At 41.0% G+C, this 18,621-nt stretch overlaps 1 protein-coding gene across 1 annotated transcript in view; it reads right to left on the reverse strand.

The window, feature by feature from the left end:
- The window catches only part of KCNH8 (potassium voltage-gated channel subfamily H member 8), a 422,222-nt gene that overhangs the window by 148,242 nt on the left and 255,359 nt on the right, over positions 1-18,621 (reverse strand). Inside the window, exons 6-7 of the mRNA XM_075548953.1 lie at positions 12,969-13,126; positions 1,205-1,412 (exon numbers count right to left, since the gene is read on the reverse strand). Of these exons, the coding sequence (XP_075405068.1) occupies positions 1,205-1,412; positions 12,969-13,126 (366 nt within the window). The remainder of the gene's footprint in view (positions 1-1,204; positions 1,413-12,968; positions 13,127-18,621) is intronic.

Below are 18,621 nucleotides of genomic sequence, written 5' to 3' on the forward strand. Positions count from 1 at the left end.
TGGGGTCCACAGGCAGGGCTTAGAAAAGCATGCTTTTATAGAGAATATAAGAAAACCTGCCTGAGATGAAAATTATCAGGATGCATCCGTTGCTTTGGTAGCTCCAGGATGAAACTGAGAGGTGTAAGGAATTGTAAGAAACTAGACAGTGGGTTCATTCCCTTGAACCTCTTTTCTTAATGTCTTACTAATGCTCTCTGAAGCTTTGGTACATGCCCTATGGTGACAAAGGGGTTGTTACGAGTGCATCGTGCCATGATGTACCAGCTGGAGTCATTTCTTTCTCTGGGGACTCGCTGATGGATTTGTCACTCTACAAAGATCTAAGATTTTTGGCGCTGAAGACAAGTGAAGAAATTTCTAGCCAATGAATAAACTAAGTATATTCTGAATAATCACCATGTTAAATGGGGTGGGTGGGAAACTACCTAGGGTACGGTGACAATTCTCAGGTGTCAGACTTTGAGAAGAAAACAAACATTTTAGGGCAGAGGGTAACAACCCTGAGAGTTCATTTTCCATAAATTTGTTGCATTCGCATAATTTAAAATGGGCGTAGGTGCAGCATGCTTCAGATGTACTTATGCACAATTAGGAAACTCCGAGATAAGCTGCCTTAAATTCTCTGTCTTTGGGGGACACAGCACTTTATAAGCTGCATGTTTGAATATCCAGTCCTTTCTGACACCATCTATTATCACAGCACAGTATATACATAATTGTGTCACCATGGTAAGTCGATATTTTTTCAAATGAAAAATAAGGTAAGGATATGTGTTCAATTAATTTACAACTTCAAATGCAAATGAAATATAGAACTTTTTTTCTGATTAAAATCATTGTAATGATCAAGGATAGGCCACTTTTCCAGTGTCTTACTGCTACTAGTTTTAAATGGGAACATGTCAAGATAAGATCACATAGTAATATCTGTACACATCTATAGTCTTATTAGTCACTTTGAATGGATACTTTACTTGGGAAGCTTAATTAATTACTCTTTGGGTGGGGAAGATCATTCTTTAAAAAGCTCTTTAAAAACAACTTGTATCATGGACAATAATCATAACAGAGCTAAGAAAAAGAGGAGATGAAGTTCGAGCCAGAAGGTACATTTTTTATAAACTGTGTTCATCTCCTCCAAATCCCAGTCTTCTTTTCCAATTAAAAAATGGGAAATATATGACAAATGTTAAGCCCTTACCAACTTCCCACTTCAGAAGGCTGTTGTCGTCCCTCTCCATTTTTCCAATGACATACCAGATGCACGCCATCCAGTGCGCAAGGAGCGCGAACATGGACATGAGCAGGGTCAGGACGATGGTGCTGTGTTGGGAATAGCGGTCCAGCTTCTGCAGGAGACGCAAAAGTCGCAGCAGCCGCACCGTCTTCAGGAGATGCACAAGGGACACCTGTAGCGGGAACGAAGGGTCGCATGACTTGGCACGTGGGTTAAATTTGCACCAATCCCTCCACTTACAGCCATGCCGGAACCTTCTTGAACTTAAGTATAACCCTGACTCTAAACCTATGAGTAGCTCTATAATGTATACGTAGATACCAAATTGTATTGAGAGATAATGAGGATAAAAGAAGGTATGGAACACAAGCTAAGCCCACTGCTGCTGAGTTCACTCTGACTCAGAGACCCTGCGCAGAGTTTCAGAAATGGCAAATCTTTCTGAGTGCAAACAGCCTCCTGTTTCTCCCGCGGAGGTTGATGGTTTCTGCTGATGTCCTAACAGACAGCAGTCCAATGCCTAAGGCTCAATGCCAGCAGGGCTCCCGAAAGGAAGGCGAGCTGGTTTAGGGTCTTTGATAAATACTTATCTTCCTGATCTAGGATCCCCTACTTGTCCTCTACTGTCGGATTTCATATGTTTTTATGTGTTCTGATACACACTGGGAAGACGTCGTATCGGGGCTAAACAAAAGCGGTTCTTTCACTTTCTCGCAAGCCTACCCCCGCCCCACTCCCATGCCAGCGAGTTGCCTTCCTAGGAAAGCATAGAGCTTAAAGTAAAAGCCTGGAAAATGCTACACACATTTTAGCTGTTGTGCTTTTATCATTAAATTCATGAAACTTGGATGAATTCTTTTTACAAGTATGGGCTATATTATTCTCCTTCTAACATTCTCAATGGACAGAAGGGGAAAACTGCCCGAAGCAAGTACATTTTCATCTCTCAAACCAATGTGCTTAGAGAAAAAAGAAGAAAAAGAAAAACCTTTAGAAAACGTTTACAGGTTGTTTGGTGCATTTACTGCACGCACTAAGCAACAGACATATAGCCAGATGAATGCATTTATTAACTGAATAAGTGATTCAATTACCAAGAAACAAAATCCTCCAAACTCAGCCTGATAATAGAGATCCAATAAAGTACGTTTGACTGCAATCTTGCATGTTACTCTTTATTCAGAGTTAACGCAATCTCCAGCGTGACTGAGGAAAGTGGTGTGAGCTAGGTATGCTCCGTTACTTCTATTTGTTATTCTGTGTTGAGTTAAACGTCCTTCCCCCGCAGAGTCAGATTCTCAGTATCATTTCTCCAGCTGGTGCTAAACCAGAGAATCACATGCCAGGCCCTTGCCAGCACACCTTTGTAGCTTAGAAGAGTTCCTGAGGATGGGATTTATCTTACACGTAGATAACTCTGATAGGTAGGTTTGTGATTCGTAGGTGAAACAGAATGAGGACTAACAGTCTCAGATGGAACAAGTCATCTGTGAAGGGCTGTTGAGTCCATTCTGAATCACTGCATGCCAAGGCACAGCAGAATGCCCTGCGCCATCACACCATTGTTCTTCTTTCTGTGTCCATTGTTGTAGCGAATGTATCAATCCATCACGCTGAAGGCCTTCCTCATCCTGACGTCCCTCTCCAGGGACTGGTCTCTCCTGAAAACGTGTGCAAAGGATGGGAGACATAGAAGTATCATCCTTGCTATTAAGGAATATTCTGGCTCTACTTCTTCCAAGACAGATTTTTTGTGGTTGTTGTTTCTTTTGGCAGCCATGGGACTTTCAATATTCTTTGCGAGCACAATAATTCAAATGTATCAATTCTTCTTCAGTCTTCCTTGTTCTATGTCCAACTTTCACATGCAAGTGAGGCGGTTGAAAATACTGTGGCTTCGGCTATCAAAAGAGATAGTGTCTGGGGTCTTAAAGGCTTGAAGGTGAACAAGCGGCCATCTAGCTCAGAAGCAAAAAAACCCACATTGAAGAAGCACACCGGCCAGTGCGATCATGAGGTGCCAAAGGGACCAGGTATAAAGGCATCGTGCAAAAAAAAAAAAAGATATAAGTGTGTGTATGTATGTGTATATATATACCATATTGAATGAAGGGGGAAGTGCAGAGTGGAGACCCAAGGCCCAAGTGTCGGCCAATGGAGATCCCCTCACAGAAGGGTTCAGGGGAGAGGAGATGGGTCAATGAGGGTGCGAGGTAGTACCGATGAAGAACACAGCTTTCCCCCGGGTCCTGGATGCTTCCTCCCCCCAACTACCATGATCCGAATTATACCTTGCAGGGCTGGATAGGGCAGAGGTTGTACACTGGTGCATATGGGGGCTGGAGGCACAGGGAATCCAGGGTGGATGATACCTTCCGGACCAGGGGTGTGAGGGGCGATGCTGGGAGAGCGGAGGGTGAGTGGGTTGGAAAGGGGGAACTGATTACAGGAGTCCACGTGTGACCTCCTCACTGGGAGAAGGACGGCAGAGAAGGAGGGGGAGGGAGACTCCGGATAGGGCAAGATATGACAAAATAATGATGTATAAATTACCAAGGGCGCATTGGGAGGGGGAGCGGGGAGGGAGGGGAAAAAAAAAAGAGGACCTGATGCAAAGGGCTTAAGTGGAGAGCGAATGCTTTGAGAATGATTGGGGCGGGGAATGTATGGATGTGCTTTATACAATTGATGTAGGTATATGTATGGATTGTGATAAGAGTTGTGTGAGTCCCTAATAAAATATTAAAAAAGAAAAAAAAATTACACTTCAAGTGAAAAAAAAAAGTCAACCATGTGTTCACTTCAAGTCAGCATAGCTGTTAGGGGAGAATCCGTGGGAATGATATTTAAAGCAGGGTAATGTACTTGGACTTTACTTTAATTTAACCAAAGTGGTGGCTTTCCTACTGTGGAATATTAGTTTTCTAGATTCCCTCTGTTATAACTTAGAGAATATAGTTCTTGTGTTATTTCCCTCAGTGTTAGTTTCCCACATTGGTGAAATAAACATAATACAATCTGGGGGAAAAAAAGAAAATACTGTGGCTTGGGTCAGGTCCACTTTGGTTTAAGAAACTTCCTTGTTTTTCACTGCTTTAAAAGAGGTCTTGTGCAGCAGATTCGCCCAATGCAATACTCCTCTAGTCACTTGACTGCTGCTTCCATAAAATGGATTGTGGACCCTTGATACTCTGATCTTTTCTCCGTTTCTCAGGCTGTTACATGTTGGTCCAGTGGGGAAGATTTTTGGTTTCTGTATATATATTGATTTTTAATCCATAATAAAAGTTGTAATGCTTTATCTTTATCAGCACGTGCTTCAAATCTCCCTCACTTTCAGCAAACAAGATGAGTCATCTGCATATCATAGGTTGTTAAAGTCTTCTTCAATTCCTGATGCCACATTTGACTTCAGACAAGCCAGCTTCTCCGATGATTTGTGCAGCACACGGATGGAATAAATATGGTGTGAGGAGAAACCCCGATGCACACTCTTTCTTTTTTTTTTTCGGATCAACTGTTGTCGAGTCGTTGATTGAGAGGGAATGTCCATTTTAATCTTCCTGGGCTGGCTTTTTAATTTTTTTCTTTTTCTTAGTGCTGTTGCTCTTGCTGCTAGCAGCCGCCTCCTCGGGTCCACTGCTGGCGGGCTCCCCCTTCGCGGGGAGCTTCTTCTTTTTCTTTGGGATGCTCCTGCCATTTGCTGCCTCCTGAGGGTCACGTGCAGGCTCCTCTCTGGGGAGAGGTTTCAGTTTCTTCCTCTTGGGGAGAGGCGTCCCTTCTGGATCACTGCTGACCAGCTCCTCCTTCGATCTCTTCTTCTTGGGTTTGGGGAGAGCAGAGAGAGCTGGGTCTTCAAATCCATTTTCCTGCGGAGCCTCCTGGGCCCTCTGCTTTTTCTTCTTTTTGGGCCTTTCCCCGTTGGTCTCCTGCTCAGGGACCTCACACTCCTCAGGAGCACTGCTGTTTTCCTGAGAAGCAAGGGCAAGTGCAGCCAGTCACTTCTTTTCCTTTTTCAAGCGTTTCTTCTCCCGCTTCTCCAGCTTTCTAGTCATCTCCTCAGCGGCCTCCTCCGCCTGCACCATTGCCTCCTTCATCACGTCCAGGTTCTTCCGGGGGACCTCCCCGGTCTCGTAGAAGGAGAGTCGCTCCTCGACTTGCTCGCGAAGCTTTTCCCCAAATACACTCGTGGGCACCTCAGAGAAGCAGTCGATCCGCGAGGCGATACTGCACTTGTTGGCCAGGTATCTGGAGATGCGGCCTTTGTTCTTGGCAGCTGCGCGGCCAATGAAGGTGGAGTGGAAAATGAGTCCGTATTTAGGGGTATTTCCCCTAGTCTTCAGGGCTCTGCAAGCTTGGTCCCTTTTGCTGGGCCCTGGGCATCACTCAGACACCTCTTTCTGATGTTAAATCTTCGTGTTGTCGACACAACTGCCTCTTGGTCCATTGATAGGTTCTCCATGAGCACCATAAAGTCCTCTTGAGTTCCCAGCCATCTCCAGACTATCCATAGTTTGTTATGGTCCACCCAGCTGAATATCTTTGCATAGTTACTAAAACACAAGTAAATCTTTTTTTTCTGGCATTTTCTGCCTTCAGCCAAGATTCATCTAACACCAGCAAGGATATCCGTGGTTTCACATCCTCCTTTGAATCCAACCTGATTTTCCAGCAGTTCCCCGGCAATGTAGTGCTGCAACCATTGTCGAATGATCTTCAGCAAAACTTTACTTACATGTCGCATTAATGATACTATTCTGTAGCTTGAGCATTCTTTTCGGTCACATTTCTTTGGAATGGGTACAAATACAGATCTTACAATCAGTTGGCCAATTAGTTGTCTTCCACATTTCTTAGCATAAACGAGTAAGTGCTTCCAAAGCGTCATCACTTGTGCTGAAGCATTCAGCTCATATCTCATCAATTTCTGGAGCCCTGTTTTTGACTCCAGTATAACTTGAACTCATTTCGGTATGATCGGTTGTTGATCAGAGACTTTTCCTTAGTGTAGCATGTTCTCGGGATTTCTCAAAAGGGTTGAATGTTAACTGCTTCTTTTAGGTTACAGTGACTGTGTATTCTTTTCATCATGTTGATGTTCGTGCAGCATCAGTATTTTGCCATTAGAGTATATCAATATTGCAACTCAAGGCTTAGATTTTTTCTTGAGTTCGTTCTGCATAAACATGCTGTAAGTGATCTTCCTTTGCTTTTTTTACTTTTTCTTCTCGGGCTACCCTTTGATATTTTCTGTTCAGCTCCTTGACTTGATCATTTCTCTCATCTGTCTTAGCTACTCTATGATTAAACGCAAGTTTCAGAGTCTCATCGGACATCCAATTTGCTCTTTACTTTTCTTCCTGTCTTTTTAATGACCTTTTGCTTTTTCGTGCATGGTGTTCTTGATGTAATCCCACAACTCACCAGGTTTTCGGGCATTAGTAGTGTTCAATGTATCAAGTTTGTTCTTGGGATATTCTCAAATTCCCGTTGGGTTATACTCTAGATCATATTTTGGCTCCTGTGGCTTGTTTTGATTTCCTTTAGTACCAAGGTCTTATTTCGCTCCTTTAGACTTGTTTTGATATTCTTCAGTATCATCCTGAACTTACATAGAAGCAATTGATTGTCTATTACACAGTGGATCCATATTGAAAAAAGGTATTTCCAAAGAAAAAGCCATTGGTCTTCTGAAATTCTATATGTGATCTACAGCTTCATTTTTATCACCTAGGGAGTACTTTCCAACTCCTGTTCCTTCCTTTTTGTTTCTCTTTTGCATTCCAATCACCCACAAATTACCAATGCATCTCAACAGCATGTTTGATCGATTTCAGACTGTAGATATTGTCAGAACTCTTCAATTTCTTCATCACTAACTAAAGTGATGGATGCATAAATTTGAGTAATAGTTGTTGTGATGGGTATGTTTATTGTGCCAACCTGGCCAATGAACACATGTAAGATTAATTGAAGGGTGGAGAGATAAATGGCTCTGCGAGCCTAGCCTTTCTTGTTCTCTTGCTTTTTGATGATTAGACCAGGGTTTGGCTGCCTTAGAGTGTTCTCTGCCTCAATTTGTTAGCTACACTACCTGTGGGACACCTACCTCGTGTACTGTGTCCCTGTAGTTTGAGGTTCCTTCAATACCTGCTTCGCCATGCTACTAAAGTATACATTGCTTGAGCTGAGGCCTGTCATCTGCCTGACGGTTGATGACCTGCCTTGCTGTTTGCTGCTTGTGGCTGATAGCCTGATTTTTTTCTACAGATGACTCAGCAGTCTGCTTCCTTGACTTGCACCCAGCAGCCCTCAAGACTTGAAGGACTTCCAGTGTATTAACTGTCTCATGGAAGTGAGTTGCACTGAGCCATTTGTACTGCTCTATAATTAGCTATTTATTTCTTATGTTTATCTATCTAAATATATATAAATTCACAGCGTCCTGGTTTTGTTTATTTAGAGAACCCTGTCTAACACAGTTATTTGGACTGTATGTCCTTGTATGTGGATAGAGATTATCCTATCACACAGCACTGTATTCCAAGATAGATCTTAAAATTTCTTTTTGGACAATGAATGTAATGCCATTTCTCTGGGAGCTGTCATTCCCAGCTTAGTAAACCATATTTATAATGGCCCAAACCAGTTTGTTTCAGCTCACTAACACCTAGGATATGGATCTTTATGTGTTTTATTTCATTTTTTTATTACTTCAAATTTTCCTAGATTCACACTTCAAGTTTCAATTATAATAGACGTTCAAAGCTGTGTCTTCTCATTTGAGTCATGCCCCATCAGGAAATGAAAGTCTCACATGCTTCACTCTTAAAATCTTTACTCCATTCGTGTGTTGAAGGTTGACTCTACTTTGAGAGAGCAGCTCTTCCTTAGCTATATTTCTACTGCTGTACAACCTCAAGGGCTCATCTTCTGGCATTCTATTTGACAATTTTCCACTGCTATTCATGAGTTTTTCAAAGTGTCAACTGGTGGAAAAGTTATGTAGACACATAATTATTGATGCAGTCAATCTCCTACTTTCTCCAATCAGAGAAGAGTTATTTGGGAGGAGGATATGGGTCTGCCCATATAGGAAAACAGTCATTTGCAAGGACCAGCAATATACATTAGGTGCCAAGGACGAGATAGCTCTGGGTCTCTTGCTCCCATTGGAATCAGCGCTTATGTAAATGTGGAATTTTAATAAGTGACAAGAAGCATATTTAATTTAGATGGGAATGTATAAATACATTCTAGAAGGAGAGGATTTTCTTCCCTCTTAGGTTGTTACTTTAAATTTACCACAGATGAGAGTTTTAAGCTATTTGTAGATAGGTGCAAGACATCAAATAGTTCTATTTCCTGTTACCAACTAGACATGACCACCTCCCTAAGTGAGAGAAAGAGACAGAAACAGAGAGGGCATGTGTTGAGGTTTTGCTCTACCTATCAGATACTGGTTGTTGGCGTTAGGTGCCTTCACCTTGGTTTTGACTTACAGCAACCTCAGATACAATGGGACAAAACAATCACACCCTCGTGATCTTCGTTACATTCGAGCCTATTGTGGCAGTCACTGTTTCAATCTAGCGCCTTGAAGGGCTTCCTCTTTTTCACTGACCTATTTATTTCTGATAACGAGCCAGGTATTTTATAGAAACATTACCACGTTTGTAATGTTCAGGAACCCTGTTGGCATGTTTATGTCTGCTTTAGTCCTATTTTGAAATTAAGAGACTTCCCCAAGGTTGTGCAGATGGTAAAGGCTAAAACGGATTCATGATTCACACTTTTCCTTTTCACTGTATCACACTTTCTATGTCTGATTTATTATTTCATATTTCACCATGTCTTTCTGGTAGGCATTTAGTTTTAAAATGTATATGCTGGAGCAATTGTGAGCAGAGACCAAGCCTAATGATACAATGGTTTTGGGTAGTTCAGTTTTATTGCATTTTTTAATGTCATTAACTGGTCATATTTTAAGATTAACATCAATAATCTTCTTTCTTCCTTCCCTCTTTTCTGTGCAAAATAACAATAGCAAAACTGATCGAGTTATTCTTCATAAATTATGTATTCCTGGAAAGTAAGTGTGATACTTCAGAAATTGCTATTTATAGAGAATATCAGCCTGGCTGATTTGCGGCCTGTCAACCATGTAGTGGGGCACGACTTACACATTTCTTGGAAGAAGCAGGGTACATGCTTCTAGTCTTATATGCATTTGTTGCGAAACCTCCATTGGTATTTGTCAATTCCTAAAGCCTTGTTCTTTGTTAATGCCTTTCCACTTTAGATTTCTTCCTTTTGTTCCACTGTTCTTGATGATATGCCACCTCCTGAGACAGTTGACCAATCCATTTTGGCACTGTCTCTGTGTTTCTTCCATCTTTATTTGACGCTTCTAATGAAGGTCAGCAGAAAAGACCCTAGATGAGATAGACTGGAATAATGCCTGCAACTGGGGGAGCAAGCATAAGTCCAGTTGTGAGGATGGCGTAGAGGCAGAAAGTATTTTGATCTATTGTGTTTAGGGTTGGTAGGAGTTGGAGCTGATTCAATGGCACTTAATAAGAACAAGAACATATTTTTGCCCACAGAATTCTGCAATCTTGCAACTTAATGCACTTTTCTTCAATTCTTTCAGCTTAAGAAACATCAAACGTGTTATTCCCATTTGGGTTTCTAACTCCTTATCTTTGCATATTTCTTCACGACACGTTACTTTGGCTTCCAGACCCAACCATCAACATTCTTGTTTGCTTCTGCAGCATCATTTCTTCCTTTTGCTTTAGGTGACAACATTCAAAAGCACGTGGCAGAGTCTCTTTGATGCTGGTCTTTTTTGCCTATCTTTAATGAATCGATTTTGTTTGCTTTTTACATGCATGATGTCCTTGATGTCATCCCAGAACTCATCGGGCCTTCACACATTATTGTTCAATTGGTCAAATCTATTCTTGAGATGGCTGCAAATTTAGGTGAAATGTATCCACCAACTTACTCTGGAAGATTTGTTTTAATTTTTATTCAGCTTTGACTGGAACGTTCATGTGAACAATTGATCATCTGTTCTACAGTCATCCCATAGCCTTGTTCTTTTTTATGATAGTTAGCTTTTTTAATCATCTTTTTTACACAGATGTTGTTCATTGACTCCTGTGTAATTCATTTTATGAATCACACAAAATAGAACATGTTTATGTTGTTGAAAAAAGCTCGTGTGACAAATATGCTGTTACTCTTGTATAATTTTATTCTGCAAGCCATTTCTAACACCAAGGCCATAGTTTCCAACTACCCATGCTTCTTTGTCTCTAACTTTCAAATTCCAATCAGGAGAAATTATCAATGCACCTTAACTTGTAGGTTTGGTCAATTTCAGACTGCAGCAGTTGGTAAAACTCTTTCTAATGTTTGTCATTAGTGTTTGGTGAATAAATTTGAATAACAGTCTTATTAACTTGTCCATCCTTATAAATATGTGGATATTATCCTATCATCGACAGTGCTGTACTTCAGGAAAGAGTTTGAAATGTTCTTTTGGATGATCAATATGACATAATTGCTCTTCAATTTGTCATTCAATTTGTCAAATAGCAAGGGATAGGATTGCTTCATTCAATATGGTCAACCCTAGTGCGTTTTAATTAACGAATGCCTACGAGACCAATCGTCACGTGCTCCATTTCAGTCTTGATGACGTCCAATTTTCTTAGAGCCATGCTTCTGATTTTCCACAGTCCAAGGACGAAGGGGCGGTACAGCCGCTGTTTCTCATTTGGAGTCATGCCCCAGCAGCAAATGAAGGCACTGAGGACATTGTCACTTCCCCATGATTCATGAGAGCTGCACTCTGAGGAGCCAGCTCTTCTTTAGTTGCACATACACACACACACACACACACACACAGACACACACGCACACACTGGCTTCAAAAAATTCTGTGAATATTTCCATTATCTTTTAGTTCCATCTATCCACACACCTTTGAAGCCATCTCTTATGTACCAAATTCTCTTGCTTGGAGACCCAAAGAAAGATGAAACACCACCCCTCGCATCCCCTCCCCCCCCAAAAAAAGTATCGCTGGCATTCAGAGTAAAGTCTAAAACTAATGTGAGCAGACTTTTTTCATTAACTACCACTTATATTTTATCAGGATAAGTTTTTTCTTGTAGTACGTTCTCATACATACAAGGGGAATTCAGAGTTTGTGAGGGAAGTAACATTATTGTTTTACTTCCATTTCTCCACGAAGATTCTGAAGCCTTCTTATGTACTCCTTTGAGATTCCTTTTCAGCTGGGAAGTCTTCTTTTAAGTAACTCCACTTTCATTATTATACACTTATCTAGTCAAATTCAATCTTAAAAAAGCATGTTTAAAAGCCTGGATAAAAACTGCATGTAGCATTGACTGATATTTTACAGTAGACCCCACCCATCCCAAACTTTCTGTTCCAGTTATAAACCTCTTATAAATGTTGACACTCTCAAACTCCCAAGCCACAAAAAAGGGGAAAAACAATATTTATAAACAATTAACAATTATCCAGTATATACCAAGGAGTCAAAATTCTTTATTCACCTTGATGTGAATAATGACTATATTTAAAATATTATTTTGCCTATATTGAAGAGTATTCCTTTGAATTCTTAGCAGTGACTTCAATTTTTATGGGGGTTTGTCTACTGATTAAGAAATTTGTTTAGTCTGTACTAATGTTAAGTAAATTTTATGAGCTAAAATTAGTTACTCTGGCAGCAAATTGCATTAATGGACCAAAATTTTTTTTAAAGCTTTCCTATTTTGTAAAGGAACATTTAATAATCATAAATATATCAGTAGGTAGCAGAAATTGTTACTGTTGCATGAGCACACATATAACAGTCTATTGGGAGACAGAGGAGAAGAAAAAGGAGAAAAATTACAAATATCCATGCAAATTCAAGAGAACTCTCAAGTTGCACTTTAGCCATGGCCTCATTTGGGTTGCTGTCTTGTGTAGCAGTTTTATGAGGAATTCTCAAAAGTGGCCGAATTCCCTGATTTTAATTTTGAGATTTCTTTATTGTATCGGCCTTCTTTTGGCTTTGCCGATGTATAATGAAAAGTCCGGGAGCCGCAGTGGTGCAGTGGCTAAACGTTGGGATGCCATCCTCATGATTGGCAGTTTGAAACCACCAGCCGTTCTTTGGGAGAAATATGGGGCTGTCTACTCCTAAACAGTTACCCTCTTGGAACCCCATGGGTGCGTGTGTGTGTGTGTGTGTGTGTGTGTGTGTGTACGATTTGGCATCTACTCGATGGCAGTGAGTAAGAATAAAATGTTCAAATGATAAGAATTCAGCAATCACACAGGTGAAAAAAATCTTCAAATGTTCCATCAAATTCTCTGCCCCAAACCTAGCTATGTAATATAAAAGGATGCTTATCATCCTACCGATGGTTTCTTTATCAAAAGATTTGTTTAACAGGTTAGTATTTACATTATATTTGGGCTTTTGGCAGATTGTGGTTCTGGATATTTAGAGAAGGACTGCAAACTAATGTACATTTCCCAAGGGAGTAGATCATTGGGCAGCAGGGCGTCCTTATGAACGAGTATCACCAACTTGGCCAGGTAAATCGCTACAAGCATTCAAACATGAACACGTTGAAAAGAAAGACAGGGGTAAAACTAACCCTGAGGGTCACATGAAAGGATGCTCTTTACTTACCACCGTGACATTGAAAGCATAGAGGAGATCAAAAGGCAGGGCAGCAATTAAATCAATGATGAACCAAGTGGTGACGTAGTGGATGCAAATGGATCTTGCTTCGAAGATAACTTGACCAGACTTGCTGACGTAGGTGGTTCGGAAATTTAAAATAATATCTGCTTATGAAAAAGAAGGTAAGAAAAGAGAAAAGGGAAAGTGGAGTGAGAGAAACAAATACGAAAGGGCGGACCAGATAAAGAAGGGAGGACGAAGGGAACAAAGAAACAACGTAGGGAGAAAGGATGGACAACATATTTTATTTATCTATTAATTAATGCAAAACGTGAAGTAGATTATCACCTCTTACCTTATTTTAGATTATTTCACCACATTGTTCTACTAAATTAGCATGCATTATTCTACTTAACCCTTAAAATACCTTTTGAAGGAAGCAGTACTATTGCCCTTTTAGAGAGCCAGAAAATAAATCTTCGTGAGAAAAAGGAACTCATTCCAGACCAGATTCCTAACATTAGTAGTATTAGAATCTAACATTGTCACACATATTTGTTTTTAAATAATACTAATTAATTCCATGTATAAAAACAGGAATATCACTTGGAAGATTACTCTTCGAATGACGCATACCATGCTTCTTTCCAATCACCTCATATCCTCGCATAAGCAAGACAATGACTAAGGAAGAACGAGGAAGAATAATTTGGGTAAGTTATCATGTTGATGAAGAATATGGACGTAACACGGGTTTCCAGAAGAATGAGCAAAGATGGCTTCGGGAAAGTACAGCCATCATACTCATTAGAAGTTGGGTTGGCAAGGCTTCATCTGAAAGGACCAATCGCTGCACATGGACATTACGCTCGTTAAGGCAGAGGGTGAACAATAAAGAGAGATACCTGCCACAGCATGGATTCATACAGTCGCCGCCGCAAAGGGCTCAACATAGCAAAGCTAGAGAGGATCACGCAGGTCTTGTCCACATTTCACTCCATAATCTGCTGGTGGATGAATTATACAAAACCTGCTTATTCTTCTAGATAACATAAATTGTTACTATGAGCCCATAAGCGCACTAAGTCCTTTATCATAATCTCATTGAATGCTAACAAGAACCTTCAAAGATTGTCACCTTTAAAGATGAGGCAACCGAGGTACAAAGGGGGACAAATGAGTTGCCTGGTGAAACATGGCTCAAATCCTGGTTTCCTAAAGTCTTCTAAATGCCAACTCAGTGCTTCCGGTTTTGGGAACTTACCCGAAAGAAGTTATATCAGAGGTCTGAAAGCAAGCTCTGGTTGATCCAAAAAAAAAAAAAAAATGGTTTCGGTCTGCTATGGAGTGATGTAACTTTGAAAACTGATACTATTGATATTCCTAATTTTTCAACTATAAAAATACTCAGGCATATTTAATATGGAGGATATTCATGAGAACCAAATAGCATGAACTTAGTTGAAAAATCACTCACTCCTTGGGGAATGACATCATGCTTGCACAAATAGAGACTCGGCAAAAAAAAAAAAAAAGAAGAAGTGCCTCAAGGAGATGGATTAGCACAGCGGCTGCAACAGAGGCCTCAAACACAGGAACGGCTGTAAAGACGGTGCAGAACCAGGCAGCACCGGATTCTGTTGTACTTCATTCGATTGCTGAGTTAAACCTAATTCAATGGCACCTAACAACAGAAAGGTGGGAAATGGTAACAGGTTTCAGTGGGTTTTATGCAGGTAACTAAAGAGTGAAATGGAGGTACACTTCTGTACAAAATAGTTCTGTTCTTAAATGAGTAATTGTAGAATGATGTTCAGAAAATCTTCTTCAGGTTATTCCAATGAGTTAATTGAATGAAACACAGGAATCCAGGACAGGTGAACCCCTCAGGACCAATGGTGAGAGTGGTGATACTGGGAGGGAAGGGGAGGTAGAAAGGGGAAACTGATCTCGGGGATTTACATATAACCTCCTCTCTGGGGGATGGGCAACAGGAAAGTGGGTGAAGGGCGATGCTGGGCAATGTAAGATAAGATAAAATAATCATTTATAAATTATTAAGGGTCCAGAGGGAGGGGGGAAGGAGGGGGAGGAAAAAAAGGAAAATGAGGAGCTGATTCCAGGAACCCAAGGGGAAGGTGAATTTTGAGAATGATGAGGGCATCGAATGTGTAAGTGTGCTTTACACAATTGATATATGTATGGATTGTGATAAGAGTTGTATAAGCCCCAATAAAATGATTTAAAAAATAAGATAGAAAAAAGAGTTAATTGAATGAAAAGAAAATATGCAATATTTTGTCATATGCAAATAGTGATAATAGGAAAATAATAAAATCTCATTTTTTTCTTGTATGGGTACAAATTTACTTAAATTTTTTAATACTCTTAGAGAAAGACCTAAATGCATGTCACATTTCAAAGATGGCATGATTAAGGTATAATTATGGAAAGAACGCAGGTTTGTCTAATTATGGAGGTTGGAGTCCAAGAAAGGATTCACAAAACCGACTTTGGTAACACATGTGCAGACATTGCTGCTACACTGTGGCTGACAAAGGATTTTTCACACTCCAGCTTTTGTGGTTCCACTGCCAATGACTGAGAGGGGCTAAGCTAGTTGCATAAAGCAGCCGTTCTCAATTTGTGGGTTGCGACCCCTTTGGGGGGGGTGTCGATCATAACAGTAGCAAAATAACAGTGATAAAGCAGCAACGAAGATAATTTTATGGTTGGGGGCTCCCCACAATGTGAGGAGCTGTATTAAAGGGTCGCGGCCTGAGCAAGGTGGAGAACCCCTGGTTTAAAGTTATGTAGCTCAGCAGCAGCCGAGAAACAGAAAATCGTTTTTGATACTCAGTCTTATCGTGATCCCATTTGTTTAAAGTTCTGCTACACATCATCTTACGTACTTTGCGACGGTTGTGGGGGAAAGGAATCCCCGGAGAAGGACATCATGCTGGCTAAGGTGGAGGAGCGGCAGCAAAGAGGAAAACCCTCAAGGAGATGGATGGACTCAAGGAGTAGATGGACACAGTGGCTGCAGCAATGGGCTCCAGCATAGGAACAGTTGTGAGCATCGCCCAGGGCTGGGGCGCGGGTCCGTTCCGTTGGGTAGCGGGTTGCCATGGCACCTCACAGCAACAGGAACACCGCTTCCACGTGTATTGTTCCGGGGATAGCAACAGGTCAGTGCAGAGATGCAATCTGATTGTAGTTCTTACAGCAGAGTCAGTTTCACCATGACCCATGTTTATAAACTACTGTAGATTTAAATGTAGAGGTGAATTTTCCTGGATTCTGGGAAATATGAGAACTGAGATTTTGTTCAGAAGGACATAAGAGAAATTATTTAGCTTTATTGTTAAAAAGGCTGTCCAAGAACTAAAATAACTTGATGTTTGTAAATATTCCCTTAAAAGTAAGGCTAGAGATAGCTCGTGCGGATTTTTTTAAAAGGGTGCGGGGAACATAAAAGAAACTAAAATTAAGATGAAGAAAGAGGAGGAGGAATAAAGGAGGGAGTGGAGGTAAGAGGAAGAGCAGGGGGGAGGGAGGGAGGGAGGGAGAGAGAGAGAGAGAGAGAGAGAGAGAGAGAGAGAGAGAGAGAGAGAGAGAGATTTGACAAACGAATGACCAAAGAATCAAGGATCACAGAGACGTTTAACAAACAAAGGGGGCCTCTGAGGCAGTCTGACTTCTAAAGCACTTTTGTATCTTTGCAAATTAAATCAGTGACTTATTCTGATATTTTAGAAAGACTGAGATTTCCTCCAGACAATCAATATGCTCCTTAATGATAAAAGCAAACTCCATTGCCATCACGTCAGTTCCGACTCATAATGACCCCAGTGGGTAGAATTGCCCTGTTTCCCAACACAGTAAATATTTATGGGGCTAGAAAGCCCTTTCTTTCTCCTGTGGAGTGGTTGTTGGTTTTGAACTACTGAATTTGTGGTTAGTAGTCCAACTCAGAATCCATTACACTATCAGGGATCCTCACCTAAAAGGTAGCAGTCCTGATTGCTTAGTGGTTAAGTATTGGGTTGGGGGCTGCAAGATGATCAGTTCAAAACCACCAGTCAGCTCTGTGGGAGAAAGCGGAGGTTTTCTAATCTAGCAGTTACTGGCTGGAAAACTCAAAGGGTCAGTTCTACCCTGTTCGATAGGGTCACTATGAGTTGGCCTCAGAGGGTCTGTTTATACATTTATAGACACATCGAGGCAATTCAAACTGTATTTGTGTATATGTAGTCCTTATGGAAAATTGAACACATTGACATACAAGTAAAATTTTGCTAAAGATCATCCACCAATGGTTGCAGCAGTACATTGGTAGGGAACTTCCTGAAATTCAGGCTGCATTCAGAAGAAGATGTGGAATAAGGGATTCATTGTCAGATGGATTTTGGCTAAAATCAGATAATCACAGACAGATATTTACTTCTGCATTGTTGACTATGGAAATCACTCAACTCTATGGATCCTAACAGACTATAAATAGCTGTGAGCAGACTGGAAATTCCAGAAGATCTCATTGTGCTCATGTGGAACCTGTACATGGATCTAGAGGCAGTTGTGCAAACAAGGGAATACTGCCTGGTTTACAATCAAGAAAGGTGAGCATAAGGGCTTATCATTTCACCATATGATTCAATCTGTATGCCAGGAACATAATCCGAGCAATCGGGTTATCTGAGGAAGAATGTGACATCAGAATTGGAGAAAGGCTTATTAACCACCTTTGATGTGCAGATGACACAACCTTGTTTGCTGAAAATAAGGAGGCCTTGGAGCACTTGCTGAAGAAGATCAGAGATTTCAGCCTTCTGTCTGGAGTGCAACTCAATTCAGAGAAGACCGCGCTCCTCACCACTGGGCGATTAGGTAGCATGAGGATAAGCAGAGAAAGATGGAAGTTTCCATGTCGTGCGTGCATCCACAATGAATGCTCATGGAGGAATCAGCTAAGAGATTAAAGGGCACAGGTATTGGGCTACACAAGGCCTCTTTAAAGTATTGAAAAGCAAGGATGAGGCTCTGAGGACTTAAGTGGACCTCTCCCAAGCCACATTTTCAATTACCTCAAACGCAGGTGAAAGTTGGACAATGAATAAAGAAGACTGAAGAAAAATGGATGCTTTTGAAAGATGGTGCTGGTGACGTATTTGAAAGTACTATGGCCTGCCGAAAGAACAAACGAAATTGTCTTGGAAGAAGCACCATCAGAATGCTCCTTAGAGGCAAGGATGGTGAGATTGGGTCTCACATACATACTTTGGACATGTTGCCAAAAGAGACTAGTCCCTTGACAAGGACATCAGGCTTGATAATGAGAGGGGCAGTGAACAAGAGGAAGGTCTTTGAGAATCTGGATGGCCACAATGGCCACAACAAGGGGCTCAGACATAAGAACACTTGTGAGGGTTGCAGGACCAGGTAATGTTTTGTTCTATTGCACATAGATTCACTATGCACTGGAAGTAATTTTACAGCACCTAACAAGCACATGTATGACAAAATGCTGCTGGGTCCTGTGTCATCGTCATGATCATTGGCATGTTTGAGTTGACTATTGTGGCTACTGTGTGAAGCCATCTCACTGACAGTTCCCCTCATTCTTGCTTCCGATATCAAACGTGATGTTCTTGTCTATAGG

This window comes from Tenrec ecaudatus, chromosome 4, assembly GCF_050624435.1.
Source record: "Tenrec ecaudatus isolate mTenEca1 chromosome 4, mTenEca1.hap1, whole genome shotgun sequence".
In the NCBI taxonomy this organism is placed as follows: domain Eukaryota; kingdom Metazoa; phylum Chordata; class Mammalia; order Afrosoricida; family Tenrecidae; genus Tenrec; species Tenrec ecaudatus.